At 40.8% G+C, this 23,488-nt stretch overlaps 1 protein-coding gene across 3 annotated transcripts in view; it reads left to right on the top strand.

Moving 5' to 3' along the window:
- The window catches only part of LOC121290137, a 36,470-nt gene extending 18,890 nt beyond the window's left edge, over nucleotides 1-17,580 (top strand). For 2 of the 3 annotated variants that reach the window (XM_041210351.1, XM_041210353.1), the window contains 5 exons: nucleotides 1,045-1,286; nucleotides 2,493-2,583; nucleotides 4,292-4,998; nucleotides 14,414-14,606; nucleotides 15,952-17,580. In XM_041210351.1, coding sequence (XP_041066285.1) covers nucleotides 1,045-1,286; nucleotides 2,493-2,583; nucleotides 4,292-4,998; nucleotides 14,414-14,606; nucleotides 15,952-17,426 — 2,708 coding nt within the window. In that variant the 3' untranslated portion in view covers nucleotides 17,427-17,580. The remainder of the gene's footprint in view (nucleotides 1-1,044; nucleotides 1,287-2,492; nucleotides 2,584-4,291; nucleotides 4,999-14,413; nucleotides 14,607-15,951) is intronic. The other variant, XM_041210352.1, reaches the window with a different exon arrangement.
- Nucleotides 17,581-23,488: the final 5,908 nt, after the last annotated feature.

Raw genomic sequence — 23,488 nt, forward strand, 5'->3', positions numbered from 1 at the left:
GAATGTAATGCATAAAATGGCATGAGCACAGTTATTCAGCAGTGGATGTTAGGATCTGTGTGAAGTCATAAATGTTCACACATTATCTGTACATAAGTGTCTTCAATTGTGTTGGCTGCAGATGACTCATTTAGTAAGTCCACCACCTACTGTTTCACTGAGTCATACAGATCAAAAAATAAGAATTAAATTTAGGTTTACATTTTCAGCTAATTTCAGCTGAGTTAGTAGTGCAGCTGGTATTGTTGATATCAGAGCCTCTGCACGACTGAGAGAAAACAAATTATGCAAAGTTTTTGATCATTGTCCAATTTAAGTGCACACATGACCTGATGAGAAAAATGATTGTCTGTTATCTTCCCACCCCCACCATCCCTTGGACAGATATGTGCTGTCATTGACCAAAATGTCACAACTTATCTTGCCTTTTTACAGGAGTTGAATGATCTATGTTTGCAGCATTTTCTATTGATTTAACATTGAAGCTTCACTATTCCAAGACATGATTTTTGTCATAGTTTCCTTATTTACTCACACAGATTGATCTGCAAATTGCAAGCCTGTATACCACAGTACTTCACTGTTGATTTGAAATGCTGCTCCCCTCCCCTCAGCCCCCCACCACAACCAAATGATTTGTAAGACTGCAAGATATTTTTTCATAACTAATGCAATTGTAGTGCCAAACTTCCATCAACCCACCTTTTTGCTTCACCGAAATAAGAATGTTAACGCTAATAAAAAGCATGGCCAATATGGTTGGCATACTGCTTGTTCCTGTTTAGAGATAAAAATAAAATTGACACTGAACAAAGTGACTTTGTAATAGAAACATAAAATAGCTGGTAATGCTCAGTAGGCAGCCGATGTGGAGAGAGAAACCGTTAACTTGCTAGGTTGGTGACCTTAGGTCATTGTGAATTTGTTCCTATTTGTCAAGAATATATCCATGCTTTGGATTTCCACTCAATTTTTTAACTTTATCTTGTTGAGCAGTTAGTCTGCATAAACGGACAGAATGTTCAAGTAATTTTTGTATTTTAGGTGCAACTCCTGCAGTGCATCATGACTATATCCTTCCTCTAAGTGACAGTAAACTACCAGTAAAGAAAAAAGTGACTTTTGGAGGAGAGCTGAGTCCTGAGGTGTTTGATAAAAGTCTACCATCCAACACCCCTTTACGTAAAGGAGGAACACCAGTATGTCAGAAGATCATCTTAAGTGAAGATTCTCCCTCCGCTCTAAAACAAGGGTTCAAGGCCCAACTCAGTTTGGAAGATACAATGGTAAACTCCTGTTATTTGGTTAAGTTGGGAGAACAGGTTTTGTGGGAACCAAAGTTTTATACATCCGAGCATAGAGTAGCAAAGCAAAAAAAGTAATTTTAAACTTGTACAGATTATGGCAAGGCTGCTGTCCGAATATTATGCCCAGTTTTAGGTGAGATTTTGTTCCCATTAATGTGAAGTATTACATGTTGGAATAAAAATGGTCACATAGCAATAACTACAGGAATAATGTGAAATTTCTAAAGCAGAGGGAAATATAGACCCTGGGTGTTCGACTTGATAGTTGGCTGCTACAATGATTGTATGCCACTTCAAAGAAGCAAATGAATCAAACGCTAAACTACACAGCAAAACCAGTAAATTAGCTGGAGCATTTGTTACTGATGCTCCACAGTGCTCTGGCCAGACCACATCAGATTATTGTGCTCAGTTTTGCCTATTGAAGTCCAGAAAGCACTCTGGACGTGCTCAGATGAGGGTTATGAGATTGAAGTTAATGCCAGGGAATTTAATATGAGGAAGACTGAACAAAATTCGGCTTTTCAAATCTGAAAGGTGAGATATCTGTGTAGTGAATTGAAAATCCACTCAAGTATTTGAAATGAATATAAAACATCAAACACCAAACAAAATGACAAAAGAAGAAGTTGAGGACTGGTGGAAATGAGTTGTTCATATAAAGACTGATCGAGTTGTGGAATGATGTGCCAGGTCAGATGGTGCAGATGAAAATTCTGGATTGACCAATTGGAAGTGGTTAGTGGGATCTGTCTGTTTTTACTTGATGGTTGATCTAAACTGGGCTGAATAATCTCAAACACTCAGTTATCCAGTGAATAGGATATCACATGTTTGAAATATGTTTTGGTGTAGTTTAGAAGTGGCTCTTTGGAACAGTCAGTTGTTTCAGTTTTCCATTTCAAGGTGAGGTCATATAGCTTGATTTTGGCCTTTGAATATTGTCATGGAAGCAGGTTGATGGGGTGTTGGTTTAGTTTTCTAGCTGTGAGACAGCACCTCTGTCAATGTAGCAATCCTATCTGTACCATATTGGAGTTTAAAATTGCCGCAAAGGCTTTTGATGTTCTGTCAGCAGATAGACGTAGTGCAAATATCTTAAGTTACTGAAAAAAAATTGTGGTACTATCATCTAGTAAGAAGTTGCGGCAGTGTAACCATATTACTTCAACTCCTTTTCACCAGCTCACCTCCAATAAACTGACTGATAATGACAGCAGTCCTGTGAAAGACCATTGTAACAACCCATCACTTAATCTGCTGAGAAAATTGGCAGGTAAGAAAAATCAATGCAAGTATTTGTTGTTGAAATCTATTACTTTGTGGCCAAGTTCTCTTCTGTCATCTCAAGCAAGGAACAGGGGTTCTTTGTGAATCTGGTCAGTGAGTGTCTGCAGACTGTTGGACCATGGAAGATAAAGCTGACGCTGAACTATCTTGGACCAGATGTTGAAAACGGCACACTTTTCAGCAGGGATCACTGGAGCAAGAACCTAAAACTGTTTATTGTTTTGTTGTATTTTGTTTTTATAAACTGTGGCAGAGGTGCTGTGACCAAGATTAATTGCAGCACCCCAAAAGCTCTATTAAAGAATCTCTTGAAGAATTTCCAAGTTTGAAAGAAGCTACAGAAGTTAAGAGATGAAATTTGGTCTGCACAGCTGAATACTGAACCACATGATAGACTTATTCACTAAGCCAAAAAAACATGGTGGGTTAAAGTGTTGTTAAATTTGTTTCCAATCTTGTTTATTATGTGTGCTTTTGTTTAATTTTACAGTATTGGGAAGAAGGTGGAATATGGGATTAAAATAGATAGCTCTAAGATAGAGCTATTACTAGATAAGATGCAATGTGCTGAATTGTAGCATTCTAGATTTGTATCATTCTATTAACTATTCTTTTTTAATTAAAAAAACCTTTGATATAAACGTGTGATTTGAACACGAAACATGGCAGGAGATCAGGGATTGGGACTTAATAAAAAATACATAGTTGGTCTTGAATGCTTGTGTGCAGTATCTTCTTGAAGCCAGACCAGCATATTCCACACCTTCAGTGGAGGTAACTCTTTCGAGTACAAACCCATTTCCATCTGTTTCAGATGAAGTTACATTGTTTCATAGTTTGCCATTGTGAGATTGGAACTCTTGATCTTGAGGTTATAAGCCCAGTACCATAACCACTTGGCTATTTAGGCCTTGAAGCCAGACCAGAGTGCATCATGAATCAAGGTACTCTGATTGAATATAAGATGGACCTGGCTGAATGAAGGATAGATATTTTCCCAACTCAAAAAGCTTGGGCAGATTAGGAGGAATAGTGAAAACAGGCTAGTGACTTCATGGACAAACTTATTAGAGGTTGTTACAAAGATCGTTTCTGGCAAGTTGCAAGGAAACTCTGACATGGAGTGACCTAAAATGTTAGTTTTTTAGCACTGAGCATTCAGGAATATTTCTTGCATGTTGAGAACTGAAATCTTTGCACAGTGTGGGACAGCTGCAATCACTTGAATATTGGAATTTGACAAGTTGGTTTTAGCTCCTCCACTGCGCTGCATTTGGTTATTTTGACTACTTGGCATGGCACATCAGTAACTCTTGGATTTGGTTTGGTTTGATCTCCTCCATGACAACAATTGAGTTGCTACAATGATTTCAGAGTCCTGGATCTGGGGGAGAGAATAATTTAGTCAGGGTTGTTCATCGTTGTCCAGTGTCCTGCTATAAAGTGGCATACATCTGAAAAGTGTAAGGCTGGACTGTGACATGCCCCTAGATAGAATAGCCCCTGGTATTCTTTCGGTTCACAAATTAAGAATGGTTGCATGCTCTTTTCTGGGAATGCTGCTAATGGCTGTGGAACTTGATTTCCACTTGATATTGGGAATATGGAAAGGAACACGCAGAGTGAGGGGGGGAAATTTGGGCAAAAATCTGTCAGTTGCATAATTCTCATTCAAAGTTTAATTTTTTAAATAGATAACATGGAAAATATTGGAACTCAACATGTTGATGAAGAGAGACATTGCCCATTCCAGATCAATTTTGATTTATTGTCTCCACCATCAGAATACACATTTGAATCAAATCTTCAGAAGAAGTGCAATAAAAACAATGAATCTCCTTGTGATATTTTGGAAATGAAAGTTCAAGAACTGAAAGAGGAGCTACTGGATACAATTAGTCCACCTGGGCTCCCTGGAAAAGAGAATGAAGTTGGGATCGACAATGTCATTTGCAGAACTGTGAGCTCAAAGAGAACTGAGTCCATTAGCAAGTTAAAATTGTCAATGATAGGTACAGAGTCAGACAAAGGTTTTCCCACAGTTGGTGATATGGAACCTTCTGGAATGAAAGCAGCAGCAAGAGCTGAGTTTGATGCGCAACAGATTATTTGTATGCACAATGAAATGTTGAAAAATGGTGACAGTCAGGTCAGTGACCGAGAGCAAGACAGTTCTTGCATTTTAGACACGTGCCCCAGTATTGAGATTGTTACTGATAAACAGAGAAATGAAACTGAAGATAGAACAGTGTACATTGAATCATCAAGTATAGAAGTAAGCCCAAAATCAAAGGAAGGGGTGAAAACTGGAAGTCGGGAACAAGAGTCCACAAAAGATGAACTCCGCAGATCTACTCGGAACAAGAGCAAGGTGAAGAATATTTCAAAGAACTCAACTACGGTAAGGGGACATTGTTGCATGTTGAGCATTTTCAGCGAGCCAATCAATTGCTTGCAAAGTCATGAATTTTAATGTGATAAGTAAGTGGAATTTGACTTCATTCAGCTTGAGCCAGTGTTCCTGCTAAGTCTGGGTATAGTTCTCTTTGGACGAAGTCAAACTTTCTCCCTTGGCTTTTGATAATTGAACAGAATCTGTTTCTCTCAAAAGAAATTTATGGCACCTGCAACTTAGAAAAACATTCTAAGCTGCTGAAGAACATATGAAATGAAGGGACTTGTCCATCAAGACTATTCCACACCCTGATAGTTTAGACACCGTGACTAAACACGACTTCCTTCTTCGCAAGTCTGCAGTGATGAGTCATCTTGTGAAAGGTGGAAAAGCCCAGGGCTAAAAAGGAAAAAAAGTGTGGAAAATTCATCTCTGATCCCAATCAAAACTGGCCCAAGAGTAACATGGACTAAGCTTTATCTATTAAAGTATTTAAATTCTATATGATGCAAATTGGCCCAGCTTCCTCTTGAAGTTATACAGAAACTCAGCAATATATTTGAGGCGCTCACTGTGTCATCAGGCCCAGACTATTCCCAGTCTCGCATAGTTCTCCATAAACTGCTAAACTACAATAATCAATTAGTACGGACCACTTTTATGTCTACGCTTGTCAAGTAAATGGATCAAGGTTCTTTAAGCTAGAAATCCCTCTTAGGTCATTTTTCAAGGTCACGAGTTTGTCTACCATGTATGACAACCAAAAGTGGGCATTGAGCACTCCATTTGGAAGTCTGAACAGTGCCCGACAGAGTTTTAAAAAGGTGTCTTTTAATTTATGTTCAAGGGTTGATTTAAACAACCCAGTAACCTATTTGCTTTAACTACAGCAGGCTTGTCCAACCTTTTTCGTGTTGGGGAGTTGGGGCACATTTCAAAAAAAAATTCATTCAAGGGGGCAATAAGTGAATTTCAGAAAAGTCAAGTTTGACACAACATTAAACATGAATTTAAAAAAAAACTGAGTTATGAAAAGAAACAATGTGCTGAGCAAAAATGAACAAGGAGTAATAAATAAGGATAAGCAGTTGAGTTTGTGTGTCTGGCTCACTTCCAGTCTTGGGGTGTTAAGTCACTCACCCTCACCCACTGAGTGTGTCTGTGTGAGTGCATGTTGGTAAATGGGGTTGAGGGTGAATGAGAACCTTGGTACTGGGACTGAGCCAGACTTAGCAACCCACTTTGCCCCCAACCCCATGTGTACCCACTCTGGCCCCTCCCTCCCTCTCTTCCCTCTTCTCCCCTACCCCCACACCCTGGAACTTAACTTCTCACTCTTTGTGCATCCAATCATGGGCTGATATGTGTCTGCGTTTGCTGATGATAGGCTCTCCAGTGAGCCTGTGATTGAATGAGCAGCTTTACAGCATTTGTCAAATATAAGTCAGTTGAATGTCCAGCAGTTTGACGGGCCACGACCCAGCCCACAGACTGTGAGTTGCACAAGCCGGATCTTCAGTTTCTCAAATTTGACCATGACCCTTCAATGATCTGTGTACTGTAACATCAAAGTCTTCCTTTTACCCTCTCAATCAGTGTGTCGTTCGCTGCAAATTGTGTGCTGTGTTGCTCCTACTAACATGCATAATATGACATTTATCTGAATTGAACATTATTTGCCATTTTGTCACCTATTCCTGAGTGCACATAGATTTTTATTGCATTTTATTATATTTCCCTACCAACTTAACCTTGCACATATTTACGTGTCAATCTACATCTAAGATAGTGTCAACTCCAGCTGGTTCCAAAATGTATTGGTCCAAAAAAAGTCTCAAAAAGTTGATACAAAATCATCTTCCAGACCACTCTTGTCAATTTGATTGTCCCAGTCTGTGAAAATTTGAGTCCCCCACAATTATTACGTTGCCTTTGTTATAAGCTCCTCCAATTATTTCTTGTTTAATGTTCTGTCTAACGGTATAACTCCTGTTTGGTGGCCTCTGAACTACTCCCACCAGTGTTTTCTGACTTCTGCTTTTTCTCATTTCAACTCATCCTGAATGTACTTCATGATCTTCTGAGGCCAGATCCCTTTTTTCTAAAATCCTTGTGTCATCCTTTACTATCAGGGCTACCCCTCCTCCTTTACCATATCTTCTGTCTTTCTGAAATATTCTTCCTGGAATATTTATTACCCAATGTTGATAACCTTGTAACCATGTCTCTGTAATGGTGATTAGATTTGAATCATTTACCTCTATTTGTGCCACTAGTTCATCAATCTTACTGCAGATACTTCATGCATTCAGATAAAGAACTTTTAATTTCTTTTTTTTACTTCTATTCCCTGCAATGACCTTATTCATTCGTAGAGCCATAGAAACCATCGACAAGTTACAGCACAGAAAGAGGCCATTCAGCCTGTCATGTCTGTGCTGGCCATTAAGAAAATCTAGCCACTCAGTTTAATCCCTCTTTCCAGCACCTGGTCCATAGCCTTTGAGGTTACAGCACTTCAGGTGCAAATCCAGGTACCTTTTTAAATGACTTGAGTATTTCAGCCTCAGCCACCAATTCGACCAATTCCTGATGCCCACCTCCCTCTGGGTGAAAAAGATTTTCCTCTTGGCCTGCTAATCCTTTTACCAATCACTTTAAATCTCTGCCCTCCCTGATAGTTGACCTCTCAGCTTGGGGAAACAGTTCTTGTCTGTCTACCCTTTCTAGGCTCCTCAGTTTTGTACACCTGAATTAGGTCACCTCTCGACCTTCTCTGTTCTAAGGAAAACAACCTAGCCTATCCAATCTTTTCTCACAGCAATTGTCAAGGCCTGGCAACATTCTTGTGAATGTCCTCTGTACTCTGTCCACAACAATTATGTCCTTCCTGTAATGTGATGACCAGAATTGTACACAAAATTCCAGCTGTGGTCTATCCAGCGTTTTATACAGTTCCAACATTACATCCCTACTTTTGTATTCAATACCTCGTCCAATAAAGGAAAGCATTCCATATACTTTCCTTACTACTTTATCCACTTGTTGGGCCGCCTTCAGGGAGCTGTCGACATGCATTCCAAAATCTCTCACTTCCTCAACCCCTCTCAATATCCTCCTGTTTATTGAGTATTCCCTCGCTTGGTTTGCCCTCCCCAAATGCATTATTAAGCACTTCTCCGGATTGAATTCCATTTGTCACTTCTCTGCCCACTCAACCAAACCATTGATATAATTCTGGAAACAACAGCTAATCCCCTTCACTATCAGCTACACAGCCAATTTTTGTGTCATCTACAAATTTCCCAATCATGTCTTTCACAGTTAAACAACAAACAGCAAAGGCCTGAGAACTGAGCCCTGTGGAATGCCGCTGGAAACTGTTATACATTTGCAAAATATTCATCTCTGTTTTCTGTGACTGAGCTAATGGTGTATCTCAATTTGCCACCTTCCCCTGTATCCCATAGGATTTGACTTGTTTGACCAGTCTGCCATGTGGGACCTTGTCGAATGCCTTAAGAAAATCCGTATAGATACACTATACTATCCTCATCAATCCTCCTTGTTACTTCCTCAAAAAATTCTATTAACTTAGTAAGACACGCTCCCTCCCTAACAAAACCATGCTGATTATCCCTGATCAATCCATGGCTTTCTAAGTGATCGTTTATCCTGTCTCAGAATTGATTACACTAATTTGCCCATCACTGAAGCCAGACTGACCGGCCTATAATTATCTGGCCTATCCCTTGTACCTTTCTTAAAGAATGGTAAAATGTTTGCCGACCTCCAATCATTTGGCCTCTCGGCTGTGTCAAGTGACGATTGGAAAATGATCGTCAAAACGTCCTCTGTTTCCTCCCTGGTTTCATTCAACAGCCTGGGATACAATCCATCTGGTCTTGGTGATTTATCCATCTTCAGGGATGTCAGTCTCTCCAGTACTTTCCACCTCATTAGGCTGATTGTATCTAAAATTTCACAGTCCTCCTTTAACTAGAATGTTTGCATCATCCCTCTCCTTCGTGAAGACAGAGACAAAGTCCTTACTGAGAAGCCTGCTTGCATCTTCTATATCAACGCGTAAGTTACCACGTACACCTCCAATAGGCCCGACCTCTTCCTTAGCTGTTCTCTTGCTCTTAATGTACTGGTAAAACATCTTTGGGTTTTTAATTTACCTGCCAATATTTTTTTCATATCCTCTCTTTGCTTTCCGAGTTTCCTTTTATACTTCACCCCTGTGCATTCAATATTTCTCTAGGCTTTTTACAGGATTAAGCTTTTTCTGACTGACAGAAGCTTTTTTTTTCTGCTTTATCTTACCTGTATACTTCTGAATAACCGGGGGGGCTCTAGATTTGGCTTTTTCTTTGTGGGAATATGTCTACACTGTGCCCATAGAATCTCACTTCTGAATGCCTCCCAATGATTTGACACTATTTTCCTTTACAGTAGCTGTATCCAGTCCACTTTCACCAGTTCATCTCTCAGCTTTGTAAATTTTGCCCTACCCCAAGTTAGAACTTTTACTCCTGTTCTATCTTTGTCCATTTCCATAATGATGCTAAATCTAACATATTATGGTCACTATCTCCAAAAAGGTCCCCCACTCGTACTTCATCCGCTTGCCCAGGTTTATTTCCTGAGATTACATCGAGAATTGTGCTCCATATCGTTAGGCTTGTTACATGCTGGCTAAATAAGTTCTCTTGAATGCGGTTCAAGAAATTTGTGCCCTCTGTGTCCTTCACACTATTCATATCCCAGTTGGTTATTCGGGTAGTTGAAGTCTCCAACTATCACTGCCCTATTGTTTTTGCACTAAGAGAAATTTGCCTATAAATTTGCTCTTCTCACTCCCTTCCACTGTTTGAGAGCTTATAGTACACACCTAGTCTTGTGGCTGCCCACTTTATTTCTCAGCTCAACCCATATGGCCTCATTTGATGATTTATTTAGTCGTATAATCCCTCCTCACAACTGTAATTGATTCTTTAACCAATAATATTATGCCTCCACATTTTTTATGCCCCTCACTATCCTGCCTGAAAACCCTATATCCGAGGATGTTGAGCTCCCATTTTTGCCCCTCTTTAAGCCAAGTTTTTGTTGTAGTGATGATATCACGCTGCCGTGTCCATCTGTGCCCTCAGCTCATCGGCTTTATTTGCTATACCCTTTTTATTTGCAGATATATCTTCAAACCCTGCCACATTCCTGTGCTGTATACTTGTTAAGCTGTGCTTTATCTGTCTTTTAGCCAGTCACTCATTTTCCACCTCCCGTTCCCTGTTCTGAATTTGCCCCCAGGTTCCCACTCCCTTGCCAATCTAGTTAAAAAACCCAACACAGCCCCTCCCCCTGCCCCCTTACACCTTAACTGCAAAGCAAACCTCCCTGCGAAGATATTCGTCTCAGTCTTGTTCAGGTGTAGACCGTCCGGCTCATACAGGTCCCATCTTCCCCAGAACCGGTCTCAACGTCTTAGAAATCTGATATCCTCCCTCCGACACCAGCTTTCTAGCCATGTGTTCAGTTGTTTAATTCTCCAATTTCTGTGTTCACTAGCGTGTGGGATTGGGAGTAATCCTGAGATTACTGCTTTAGAGGTCCTGCATTCCAATCTTCTTCCCTGCTCCCTGAAACCTGTTTTCAAGACCTCATCCTTTTTGCTAACTTAGTCATTGGTACCAATGTGAACCATGACCTCTGGTTGATCATTCTCCCTGAGAACCATGTTCTGCAGCTGCTCTGTGACATCCTTGATCCTGGCAAAAGGGAGGCAACATACTATCCTGGAGTCACGCCTGCTAATTAACAAGTCCCCTATCACGACTGCTTTTCATTTCTTCTTACTCCCCTCTTTTGCAACAGTGCCTATGGCACCACAAACTTGGCTCTGATTGATTGCACTCATCTGAGGAGCCAATGCCTTCACCAGTATCCAAAATGGAAAACCAATTGGCGAGCAGGACTCCAGGGGACTGCTGACTACCTGCCTAGTTCTCTTGGACTGCCTGGTGGTCATCCACTCCCTTTCTGCCTCCAGCCTCCTAAGCTGTGGTGTGACCACCTGAATGTGCTATTCATGTAGCTCTCAGCCTTGCGGATGCGCCACAGTGACTCCAGCTGCCGCTTGAGTTCTGAAACCCAGACCTCGAGTTTCTGCAGCTTAGTGCACATGTGGTAGCCTAGGACATGGGTAACATCCACGACTTCCCACATGTTACAACACGCATATTCCACACAACCAAGCTGTCCTGTCATGGCTTGAATTTTCTTCCCCTATGTTAAGTTTATTTTACTTTCGTTTACTTATACTTTCTTTTACCTGGCCTTGACTTATTTTTACTTACCCTTTTACTGTGTTTTTTAATAAATCCAATTAGAAACTTGATTTAAGAAGAATGCATTTTTCTCATTTTCAGCTATTTTCAGTTTCTCACCAACCGATAAACTTATGTTTCTCCTTTGATGTCACTGTTGGATTTTTTCAAACTCGGCCCTTAGGTGCAGCTTTTCAACTCCTGTCTCTGAAAGGCTGAGAAAGATAGAAAAGAAAGCACCTCCCTCCCCTCCACACCGAACTCATTTACTCACCAAATCTGCTGTAATTTCACTCAGCACCAGCTGCACTCCATGCCACTGAACTTCTTTTATTTATTGATATACAATTTTTATTAAACTATTTGTCCTTTGTTGTCCTATTCTGCTTGTCTTTACCACATTGCTCTACTCCTCCAAAGCCTCAACCTTTCTCTTTGGATTTCTAAATCCCCCTTTACCTGAACCCTTGCTCCATCACCACCACCACCTCTGCCCCAAAGCCCTGTTCAGAACCCAAGTTTTATGATTGGCAGGACACCAGTTACAGCCCGGTTCAAGTGTAGCTCAACCCTAGAGAATAGTTCACTCTTCGCTGAGTACTGAAGTCAGTGCCCCATGAATGGAAACCCCTTCTTCCCATGGCACCCTTTGAGTCACATATTGATCCATCTGTTTGACCTGATGTCAATTGGCACATGGCTCAGGAAGCAATGCAGAGATTATTACTTTTGACTTTTTGCATTTTAATTTGGACCCTAACTTCAAATTCTCTTTGCAGAACGTCATTCCTGGGTCTACCTTTGTCATTGGTTCCCATGTGGACACCCCCCCCCCCAACCACCTCGCACCACATTCCCGAGTCTTCTCCAGCTATGAGGATATATTCTTCATCCTGGTATCAGGCAGGACACACAACCTTTGGAGCTCCCTAGTTGTGACTTCAGAGAACAGTATCCCCACAGACTATACTGTTTCCTGACACTACTCCATTCCTCTTTGCTCCCCCCCACTTTACTAACCTCCTTCACTGTGGTGCCATGGCTAATCTACTCATCTACCTTATAATCCTCCTCCTCATCCGCACAGGTAGCAAGCACTCATACCTGTTGGGCAAAGTCAGGTGCTGAGGCTCCTCCATCATTACCTGCTGGATCTCTACACCTGCCTGATTCGTTGTCGCACCCTCCTGTCCCTGATGAGTGACCAACTCTAAAGATCTGCCTAGCCTAAGTGTTGTGACCGCCTCCTGGTACAAACTGTCCAGGTAACTTTCCCGCTCCCTGATAAATTGCAGTGTCTGCAGTTCAATAACACTTGAGCTGAAGCTCTTAAGCCACAGGCACCTAGTGCAGATGTGTTTGCCCTGGATCACACTAGTGACCAGGAGTCCCACATTCCATACTCGCAACACATCGCCTACCCTTCCATCTTGATTTTGTTAATTATTTTATCACATTTTAATTAATTTTAATAAGCCCTCCTACTCCCAGAAATCTTTACTACTGCCATTTATACCAAAGACAAATGAGCAAAATAGTCACCAACTAACCTCTTAGCTTGTTCCGTGTGACATCACACGGACAGTCCATGAACTGAGTCCCATCACCACCACCCAGCTCTTGTAAGCCTCGGGGTCTGCTGGAAGTCTCGCGCTCTTTGAAGCCTCAAGGTCTGCAGCAAGTCTCATTTCCTTGAGTTCATGGAAGCCTCTGGGTCTGCTCGGAGTCTTGCCCCCAGCTGAATGCCTGGCCCCCTCGCATGCTCTTTGAAGTCTCCTAGCCTGCTGGAAGTCTTGTCTCCTCTCGCAGTCTGGAGATAGAAGTCAAACAAATCTGAACACTTTGCATGGAAATTGATGTGTCCTGCTCATTCTCTCCAGAGAAATGAGCAAATGGTTCAGTTGAAAGTGCTAGCATGATGTGATGACATGAATTATTTCCTGTTCTGAAAGTTGAGAGATTTTGTAACTGAAGCCAACAAATCTACTGATCAGTTCTGGCAGGTGGCAAGCCAACGAAAAGGCAGATGTGCAAACCTGTTTATTGAGTTTGGTTCTTCTCATTTGTTCATATTCATTCAAAAAAATCAGTAAAGAGAATGCTTTATGGTATGTATTTCGTAAGATACTCAGTGTTGTGTTATGGATTCTGTCGCAGTGTTACGTCTTGTTCATTGTTGGCAGAATGGCTGTTTAGACCTGGCTGCAGTAGGTTTTTACTCGCTGTGTTGCTCTTTTATTTTTTCCCTTGTTTGTCTGGTCTGAATTTTCATACTTGAATTGGGAAAGCTATCCAGTTGCACAATTTGAGATTTTGTCCTAAAGTTGTCTTGTGCTTGGGGAGACCTGCATAATGTGAGGAACAATTAGGGCAAGAATGAACAACAACTTGTGTTTGCACAACAAGATATTCCAAGAGACTTCACAAGGAGTATTATTAGACACAATTTGAGACTTGGCCTCATGCAATATTAGGCATGATGTCCTCAAGTTTTGCTAGAGGCAATTTTTAAGGAGCATCTTGGGGAAGAACCAAGAGGTGATTGGGGAGGGAATACCAGAGCTTGGGACCTAGAAAACTGGAAGCATGGCCACCAATGGAAGGGTGAAGGAAATTGAGGATGCACAAGAGGCCAGAATTAGAGGAACGTTGACCTCTAAGAAGGTTTTGGGCTAGAGTTCAGCGATGTGGAGAGATTTGAGCACAGGGGTGAAAATTTTGACACTAAGAAGGAAAGAATCTCCAGGTCCATCGTACATTCCACATTCTCTCAGAATATTCTGAAGTGGATAATAGCCAATAAATTGCTTTCTAAGTGCAATTACTATCATTTTATAGGCAGATGTGACTGGTAATTTGCATAAAGCTAGGTCCATCAAGCAACAGTAAGGATTGCATCTCTCAGTGCACCAATCCAAAGTAGTACACTTGATTTATCAACATAAGTGATGTGTTGAATTACTGTGGTCCCTCAATCCTTGAGACGCTGGGGGAAGAGTGCTGCTGAGTTAATCGTAATTAATGATTGCCTACGTCTCAAATGGCAAATGAAGGTGAATATAACTGACAACAGCAAAAATGTTTTGCAGGTAACTAAAGGCAAATTTAGACAAAAATTCAAAAAGGAACTTTATGGAAAACGTGAATATGCTTCAAGGAAGCCATTACTGAGCCCAATCGCAGAGGTCTTGGATATCTGGTCTGAATCAGCAGATTTTCTTGATAATGATGGAAAACTGGAATGTGCACCTTCGAGGAGAATCAGTCATCTCTGTCTTGAGAGTAAGCATCCTGTAATTTTCTTGTGAAAATAAATTTGAAATTGTTCAAGGTTTCTTCCACCCGAGTTACTTGAGACGAAAGAGGTTAATCAAATATTGCAAGGGAGTTGGTTCAAGGAGTCTCAATGGGAAGAGCACGTTGTTTAATATATTAGAATACAATTCTTGTGCAAAAAAAAAAAGAGTTGAACATATTTTGGCAGCAGTAGAGTATCCCTTTTGACTGGGTTGATCTTGTGGTGCCAATTACAGGGGATACCAGAGGGGCCCAATTTAAAAGAAGGGAAGGGGTATTTCTTGAAACTGGGCTAAAGATAGCCCTGCTGCTTACTGAGAAATCTGTATTTGGAGCTCTTGTTGTAACTTCCTGAGTGACTCCAGAGCATCAGTCAGACTGCTTTGTGTTTTCCCTGCTGGTGTTTATAGTGGATTTATTTTATATAATTGAGATCTTGAAACAAGTTTGTACAAAGGGAGAAAGATCCAAATGAAAAGCCTCCATAACAGCTATTTGCTTCCACAGTTCCTAATTCCATTACTGTCCAATCAGATCATTTGCCTCACTGATACAACCTGGAAGTTTCCAATTCTTTAAGATTTTAACTATAGTCATAGTGTGATGCTGAAACAAGATAATCTGAGGGCTTGTGCAGCTCTCACCCGGAACACTCAGCACCTGTGGCAGCTCCACGGTGCTTGATAGGTATCTAACCCAACTTGGATTTAGTGCTCCTCTGGGTTGGAAAGTCATTAAGTTATTTAGCCCCAGTATTCTGCACACAGTTGGCTAAGTATTTAGGTGGATGGTGCCACATATGTTCATCAGCTTTGAAAGAATGTTCTTGGCTGAAATAAATGGTACCATTATACATAGCATGCAAGAGGTTGTTTTCTCCCTTCACCCTTACACATCACTAACAAACTGGCTCCCTGCTGGATTAGTTGGTAATGGTTAGATTTTTGCATTTTGTTAGTTGAGCTCAGTTGGGGTAGCACTTAGGAGCACCAAAGTTAAGCTCACTAGTTTAGCTCAGAAGGGGAATAATCAGCCTAGATTCAGTTACTGACCATTGTTCAATTACTTCTGCTAGAAATTGTTGTGTGGGTAGACAGCAGGTGCAGACAGAATAAGGGTGAGCTCTGATAACATTGATGGTAAATATCCTCAGAAAACATACTGACTGTTTATAATATTGAAATAATTTTTCAATGCTGATTTCATTTGTTTTAGAGTCTGAATAGTCATTGCGATTGCTATTGCATCTGGGTTGCCTAACTGTAATTCAGCACTGTACCACCGAACAGCAATCTGGAATGTTTCCTAATAGTCTTATTTCATTGCCAAGCAGGTACTGATATTGGAGGAGAAAGTCAACAAAGCATGTTCAAGTCTGAATGTTCAGCTGAAGGACAAGCTGCTAAGAGTACAGTTTACAAGTCCACAGGAAAAAAAACACACAGATCCAGAAGACTGCGAAAGAGGAGTAAGCACTACTTTGAGGAGGACTGGAGTATTCAGAAATGTGTTAAAAGCGGAACTCAGAAAGGAACTGTTGGGAATGTTAGAGGTCGCCGCAGTGTGCCCAAGGAATTAAACAAGAATTTAAATTATGATCTTTTAAGTGGAAGTAATGAAACATCTAATGTTTTATGTGAAAGCACAGAAGATAGAGCATGTGGAGTAAAAGCACTGGAAGGATCAAGTGATAAGAATCTTGTCAATGACCACAAGCCAACATTCATGAAAAGGAAACCTTCAAAAAAGAGGGGAAATAAGCATGTTTGTGAAGAGTTTTCTGTGGTGGAAAATAATCAACAAGGAGTAACTGTTGAACAAATCCTAATGGAAGGACAGTGCCCAAAAGAAACTAGATTTGAAGAATGTATCAAGGAGAGACTTCTAACTAGTGATCGCAACTACTTATGTTCTTTTCTGGAACTTAAATCAAATATTGTTGAAGCGACTGATGTGCAACTACAAACAGGGCCAGAAGAAAGGAAGGAATTGACCTCTGTCAATAAGGATAATATAGCTGAAGAATCCCATGTAAAATCACTTGAGCCATTGATTGCAATTCCTGAGCAAAAGGTATGTATTTTACCTCCAGGTGCTCGGGAAGTGTTTCATAGCAGATCTCAACGTAGAAATAGCAAATTATTCAGTGCAGCAGAACTGGCGTGTAAAAACCAGTCAGAACAGGCAGCTGCTGTGCATGTTGGAGGACACCACAACATAGATGCAAGCAGTGAAAATGGAGACCTAGCTGAGAATGTGATGCAAAAGGAAGGAGAAGAGAGCTTGTCTGACAAGATGATCACCAAACGAATTGTTTCCAGTCATAAAAATTATATCAGTAAGGTTGGTGAGATCCAAGTAAAAAGCAACTCCAAAACTCTGCTTGATAATTCTGGCCACTGCTGTTCTTTAGAGCAGATAAAAACAAATATGGTTGAGACTGTTGACCAATATGAAATTGGAATAAAATATTCAGATGTTTTCACAGAGAATTCAGTACTTGAAAAGAAGAAGGTGAGGCGCAGTGCCCGGCTGTCTGGCTTTGTAAATATGGAAGGACTGAGCTGGATAGAAAGAACCAGCCCTGAACAGTTAGAGGAAACAAACAAGAGCATTAAGTTAACCAGAAAATCTTTCAGGCTCAATGAACCATGGGGAAAACCAGATAGTACAGAAGAGGTTGGGAGCAGAACTGAATCCCAATCAAGAATCAGGATACTGAGCCGAAGGTCACTTAGGCATAACAGAAATATTGCAATTGATGATTTGGAGGAACCTCCTGAGAAAAGCATTGTATTGAACTAAGGTGACTTTCAACAATACGAAGTTATTCTCATATATCTGTAAAAATAAGTTGTTTCACTTGGATATTAGTATGGCTTATTAAAGTGTGTGAAATTTTCATTTTCTGCTAATTTGAAAAATACCCAGCAATAAAATTATAGATTCTGTTCTTAAACTTGTGTCATGTCTGGATGTAGTATTGTGACTGTACGAAGTATTGATGGGCAGAGGTCTGTCACTGGTGGAATAAATTTTTGGGGTGAATTTGTTGAACACACAAGATGCATATTAGCTGGAGTACAGGTGTGCAGTTCTTTGCCTACACCAAATAATGTAAAGCAACAGATTAATAGTGAAGTGACAATAAACAGATGCACAAGAAAGACAGGTCAATCATTGCATTGATAAAAGTAAATAATACTAACTGAGCTTTTGAAACTCCATATGAGCAGTATGATGGGGACTGACTCCATTACACGGTAATAAATGGAAATGAATGAATACAGGTAAGTCTCCTGAAATGGGCCAAAAATAATGTTTTTCAGATGTTAATTTGTATTGGGACAATTGGTTTTGTTTTGCTTTCATTCTGATTTTTCCAATTTCCTTGTAGGCACTTAGTCTTTGAGTTCTAAATGTGCTTGAAATCTTGACTCCAAAAAAACATTCATTTGTGAGACTGTGTTGGCAACTTATCAGTGATAGAAATTTGCTTTTGTCCCCAACCTTCATGTACATTTTCTGACCGTGAAACCTTAAGAGCAAGGACCATGGTTGACTTGCAGCCCCTGCCACCTACCACCACTCTTCTCTATTTGCTCTCCAGTGGCACTGAGGCCAGCTATAGTAGCAAAACCCCCAAACTAGCCATGGTCAATTGATTAACATAGAACAGGAATTGAATCAAGCATCTATACCAAGTGCTATATTGAGCTCTTGCTTTAGCCACAAGTCCATTGGGAAGCTGTAGGTTTGATAGAACCACCTAAAATTATTGTATAATTTACCTTTGAGTCAAATAAAATTCTTTGGCTCTCTTTAAGAATTGAAGAAATGAAAATTGTATAACATAGAGTACCCTGACAACAGTTTAAGGAAGATGACTCAAATTGAAGCAACTGGAAAGAGACCCAGCTTGGTAATTTAGAAGATGTTGGTCGTGCTCCTTGCATATTCTCTGCCAGTGTACCAGTGTGAAAGATGGAATAGGTACTGAATCCCAACATTAGCAGATCCACAACTAATTCAGCTCAAAAGATAGTTTTGTTTAGCTCTACTGCACAATACAAAATGTTTTGAGATGCATTTTCTATTGAAGGAAGTGGTATAAATTTGAACTTTATTTGTGTAAAGTATTTTTGCTCTTGCTTGGTCATTTGAAAAAAATGGTTGAGGTAATTCATGAAATAAAGGAACATACAAATGCTTAATTTTCCCCCCAAGTCAATATTCCGTTGTACACAAGTTTTCTGGTTCATATCTGACTATCTTGAACAGGTAAACCTCCTGCGTACATAGCCTACCAGCTGTTTGGTTTCATGTGATGAAATTGCTCAGGCTGGCAGTTACTGGTGCAAAGTTATGCCCCGATTACTTTGCACTTCTCTTGGTGGGTATGACCAGAGTGGCTGAGCTGCTGGAGGATGACTGAGTCTCTGTTTCCTCAGAGCAAGTGAGATAATTGACATACCAAGTCTGGGGATTTAATCATGTTGATGCAAGATGGTTGTCATGAGGGCAGCATTATAAAACCAGTGAAACAAATATAGGTTGAGTGCTCCAACCAAGCTTTGAGCCAGAAGTTTGTGTGCTAAAGCTGCACGCTGAGATTTGATCATTATGCTGTCCTTCGCTCATAACTTTACCTGGGGTCTGATATGCCTTTTGAAGTGGAGTTTCTTATTGGTGGATAAAACCATAGATTATTCTGTTTCTTAACGAATGCTGCCCTTCAATCAACACCAAAATCTGATTTAAGTGGTTTCTTTGCTGTGGGCAAAATGGCTGCCTTTCATACAGACAATGACAGTCACTGCATGCCAAGGTACTTTATTGCATGTGAAGTATTGCATAGAATTTACAGCATAGAGACAGGCCATTCAGGTCAGTTGGTCCATGACCATGACCTCATGAACATATCCTTCTAGTCCTTTCTCCTTCAGGTCCTTAACTAGCTTCCTCTTAAATGCGTTTATGCTGTTCTCCTGAACTACTTGTGGTAATGAGTTCCAAGTGCTTACCATTCAGTGAAGCAGTTTTTGCTGAATTCCTTGCTGGATTTATGCGTGACTATATTTATGACTGCTAATTCTGGAGTCACCTGCAACTTTTCTACATCTACTGTATCAAACTCTTTCATAATCTTAAAAACATAAGTCATTTGGGATTTCTTGAGCTGCAATCAGGTGATATATATTTAGTTCTTTTTCTCCACTGACCCAAACTATGCATATGTTTCTTAACCACTACCACCAGATGGCAACATTATACCATTCATGTAATATCTACCCTCAAACTCCAGAAACCAAATAACTTGGTTTGGGCAATTCACAGCAGTATAACGTCATAGTATACAGGGTGTGACGAACCGATCCAGAATCTAGCCAGGTGTCAAGCAAGATCAGTTTTTTTTTGTTAGTCGGGGAAAGCTTTTCGAGAGAACCAAGATTCTGTTGCTGATCCAGAACCAACATTAATTGAATCTTGTGCTAATTTTTTTAAAATGTTGGTTGTTTGCACTCTTGTTACAGTAGTTGGCCTCTAAACCCATGATTGGCAGCATTGTGTACACCTTATTAAAATTGCTAAAGCCTTTCTTATGTAATCATTTAGTTGAAGATGTCATACAAGACAGCTATTTAGCTTGTAGCATGATTACATGTGCAACTTAGAGCTGTTTATATTAAGTTTTTTGTGGTATTGTTTGAGGGAGCAGTGTTCAGAAAATGGCTCTTCAAATTTTGGATCAAACCGATTGTGTCTTTGTTTCTTGACCGAAGGATGGCATCCCTGACCATGCAGCACTGAGCCCATAAACTGATTAGTTTAAAAGCTTAACTGTTCTGGTTGACTCATGATATGGGTTGTATTTTTCCTAGTGACCGAGTGCATCACAGTTTAGACTCAGCAGTTTGGCACTATTTCATGACTTTGCAACAACCCAGTTGTACTACTGTTTTTATTGTGATGTAAAGCAGCTTTCAAAATGCATAGATTCAAAGACAATCATGTTATTTGGGCATATTTATGTGTGTATGGGTGACACTCGGTTTCCCAAAATCAGCAAACATTAATCACCACATATAAATTAATAGAGTCACAGAGGTCTACAGTACAGAAAAAGGCCCTTCGGTCCACTAAGCCTGCACCAGTCAAACAAGTGCCTAACCATTCTAATCCCATCTTCCAGCACTAGGTCCATAGCCTTGTATGCCATGGCATCGCAAGTGCACATCCAAATACTTCTTAAATATTATGAGGGTTTCTGCCTCTACCACCCTTTCAGGCAATGAGTTCCAGATTCCCACCCCCTTCTGGGTGAAAAAATTATTCCTCACATCCCCTCTAAACCTCCTGCCCCTTACCTTAAATCTATGCCCCCTGGTTATTGAGCCCTCCACCAAGGGGAAAAGTTCCTTCCTGATTACCCTATCTATGCCTCTCATAATTTTATGCACCTCAATCATATCCCCCCCCTCATTCTCCTCTGCTCCAAGGAAAATAACCCCAGTTTATCCAATCTCAACTAAAACTCTCCAGCCCAGGCAACATCCTGGTAAATCTACTCTGCACTCTGTCTACTGCGATCACATCCTTCCTATAATGCAGATTCCAGAACTGCACGCAATACTCTAGTTGTGGCCTAACCAGTGTTTTATATAGTTCCAGCATAATCTCCCTGCTCTTATATTCTATGCTTCAGCTAATGAAGGCAAGTATCCCATATGCCTTCTTAACCACCATATCTACCTGTCCCGCTACCTTGAGGGACTGGTGGATGTGCACACCAAGGTCCCTCTGATCCTCGGTACTTCACATGGTTCTACCATTCATCGTGTATACCTGTGCCTTGTTTGTCCTGCCCAAGTGCATTACTTCATATTTATCCAAAATGCTGATAAATACTGAGGAGGTCGAGCAGCATCCGTGGAGAATGAAACAAATTGATGAGATTTTGTTAGAACTGGATTAATTTGGAAAACATGCACAAGAATTGTTCCGGGATGAGGAATTTAAGTACATAGATAAATTGGAGAAGTTGGGACTGTTTGCCTTGAACAAAAGCTTGGGGTGATTTGAGAAGAGGCATTCAAAATCATGAGATGTCTGGATGGAGTAGATGGGGAATAGAGGCATTCCAAATCATGGGATGTCTGGACAGAGTAGATGGGGAATAGAGGCATTCAAAATTGTGAGAGGTCTGGGCAGAGTAGATAGGGAAAAACCATTCCTACTCGCACTGGTGGAAGAATCGAGAATGCAAGAGCACAGATTTAAGATAATAAAAACAGAAAATGCTGGAAAAACTCAGGTCTGGCAGCATCTGTGGAGAGAGAAACAGTGTTAACATTTTGAGTCCAATATGACTTCAGAACAGATAAAAGGTAATTGGCAAAAGAAGCAATGGAGACAAGAGAAACTTTTTCATGCAGCAAGCCGTTAGTACCTGGAATCCACTGCCTGAAAGTGTAGTGCAGGCAGGTTCAATCGAGGCATTCAAGAGGAAATTTGTTTATTTTCTGAAAAGGAAGAACATGAAGTGTTACTTGGAGAAGGTGGAATAGCAATGGGTGCATTGCTCATTTGGAGAGCTGACACAGACACCAAGGGCTGGTTGGCCGCCTCTTGTGCTTTAATAATTTTGTGATGTTTTCAACCAAGTAAAGAGACAGGGACAGGTGTGTGTTTTCGGGGAAAAACAGAGGTCTGTGATTCAGTGGAAGGTAGGAGATTTAAAATAATCGAGTGATGGTGCAAGGCAAAAGAAGATGGCCCTGAGACATGTAAATAAACTGAAGTTGGGTCGAGAGGTGATGTAAATGGAAACAGCATAACCAACAACTGCTGTCTGGAAAAAATAGGGGCAGATTAAAATGATCTGAAATTGTTGAAATCAGTGAGTCTGCAATACCATCGAAGTATGAGCTCCTGTACCTCTTTCTTACGTTGAGCTTTGTTGGAACAGTGGAGGAGCAGAGTTTAGGGTTGAGAGAATAGTGAATGAAAATCAAAAGAGACTGGCAGCTTGGGGTCAAGCTTGCAAACTGAACATAGGTGGCAACAAAGTGACCCTGTAGTCTGCATTTGGCTTCCCCAGTTTTGAGGACACAATCGGAAGTAGTAAATGCAGTATAATAAACTTCAAGTGCTAGTAAACCACAGTTAGTTTTGGAAGTAATGTTTGCGGCCTGGAATATTGGGAAGGGAGTAGGGAAAGGGATGGTTTTGTAACTCCTGAAGTTGCATGGGAAGATGCGATTGGAATGATAAATCATAATCTCTGGCCCCATTTTTTTATGTCAGCTGTTGATAATGAGTTATTCTTTCATCACTAATGTATTACATCCTGTTACAGACTTTGCTTTTTATTCTCTCTCCCAGCACCGCACCCCCCACCCCCCCCTCCCCCCCCCCCCCCCCCCCCCCACCACCTCCCCCACAACACCACCACCACTCCCTATCCCTAGCACTTTCCTATCTGATGAAAGATCAGTGAGCTGAGATGTTAACTCTGTTTCTGTCTGCACATATGCTGTCTGACCTGCAGAGCATTTTCTATTATTTTAGATTTCCAATGGCCACAATAGTTTGCTTTGTTTATTATTTATTTGTTCATGGGATATGGGTGTCGCTAGCTGGACCAGCATTTATTTCCCAACCCTAATTGCCCTTGAGAAGGTGGTGGTGAGCTACCTTCTTGAAATGCTGCTGTCCGTGTGTTGCAGGAATACCCACTGTACTTTTGGAAGGAAATTTCAGGATTTTGACCCATTGACAGTGAAGCAATAGTGATATCGTTCCAAAATAGGATGGTGCGTGAATTGGAAGGCAACTCGCTGCTGCCACTGTGTCTCGGTGGAAGC

Source organism: Carcharodon carcharias, chromosome 17 (genome assembly GCF_017639515.1).
Source record: "Carcharodon carcharias isolate sCarCar2 chromosome 17, sCarCar2.pri, whole genome shotgun sequence".
Classification (NCBI taxonomy): Eukaryota; Metazoa; Chordata; class Chondrichthyes; order Lamniformes; family Lamnidae; genus Carcharodon; species Carcharodon carcharias.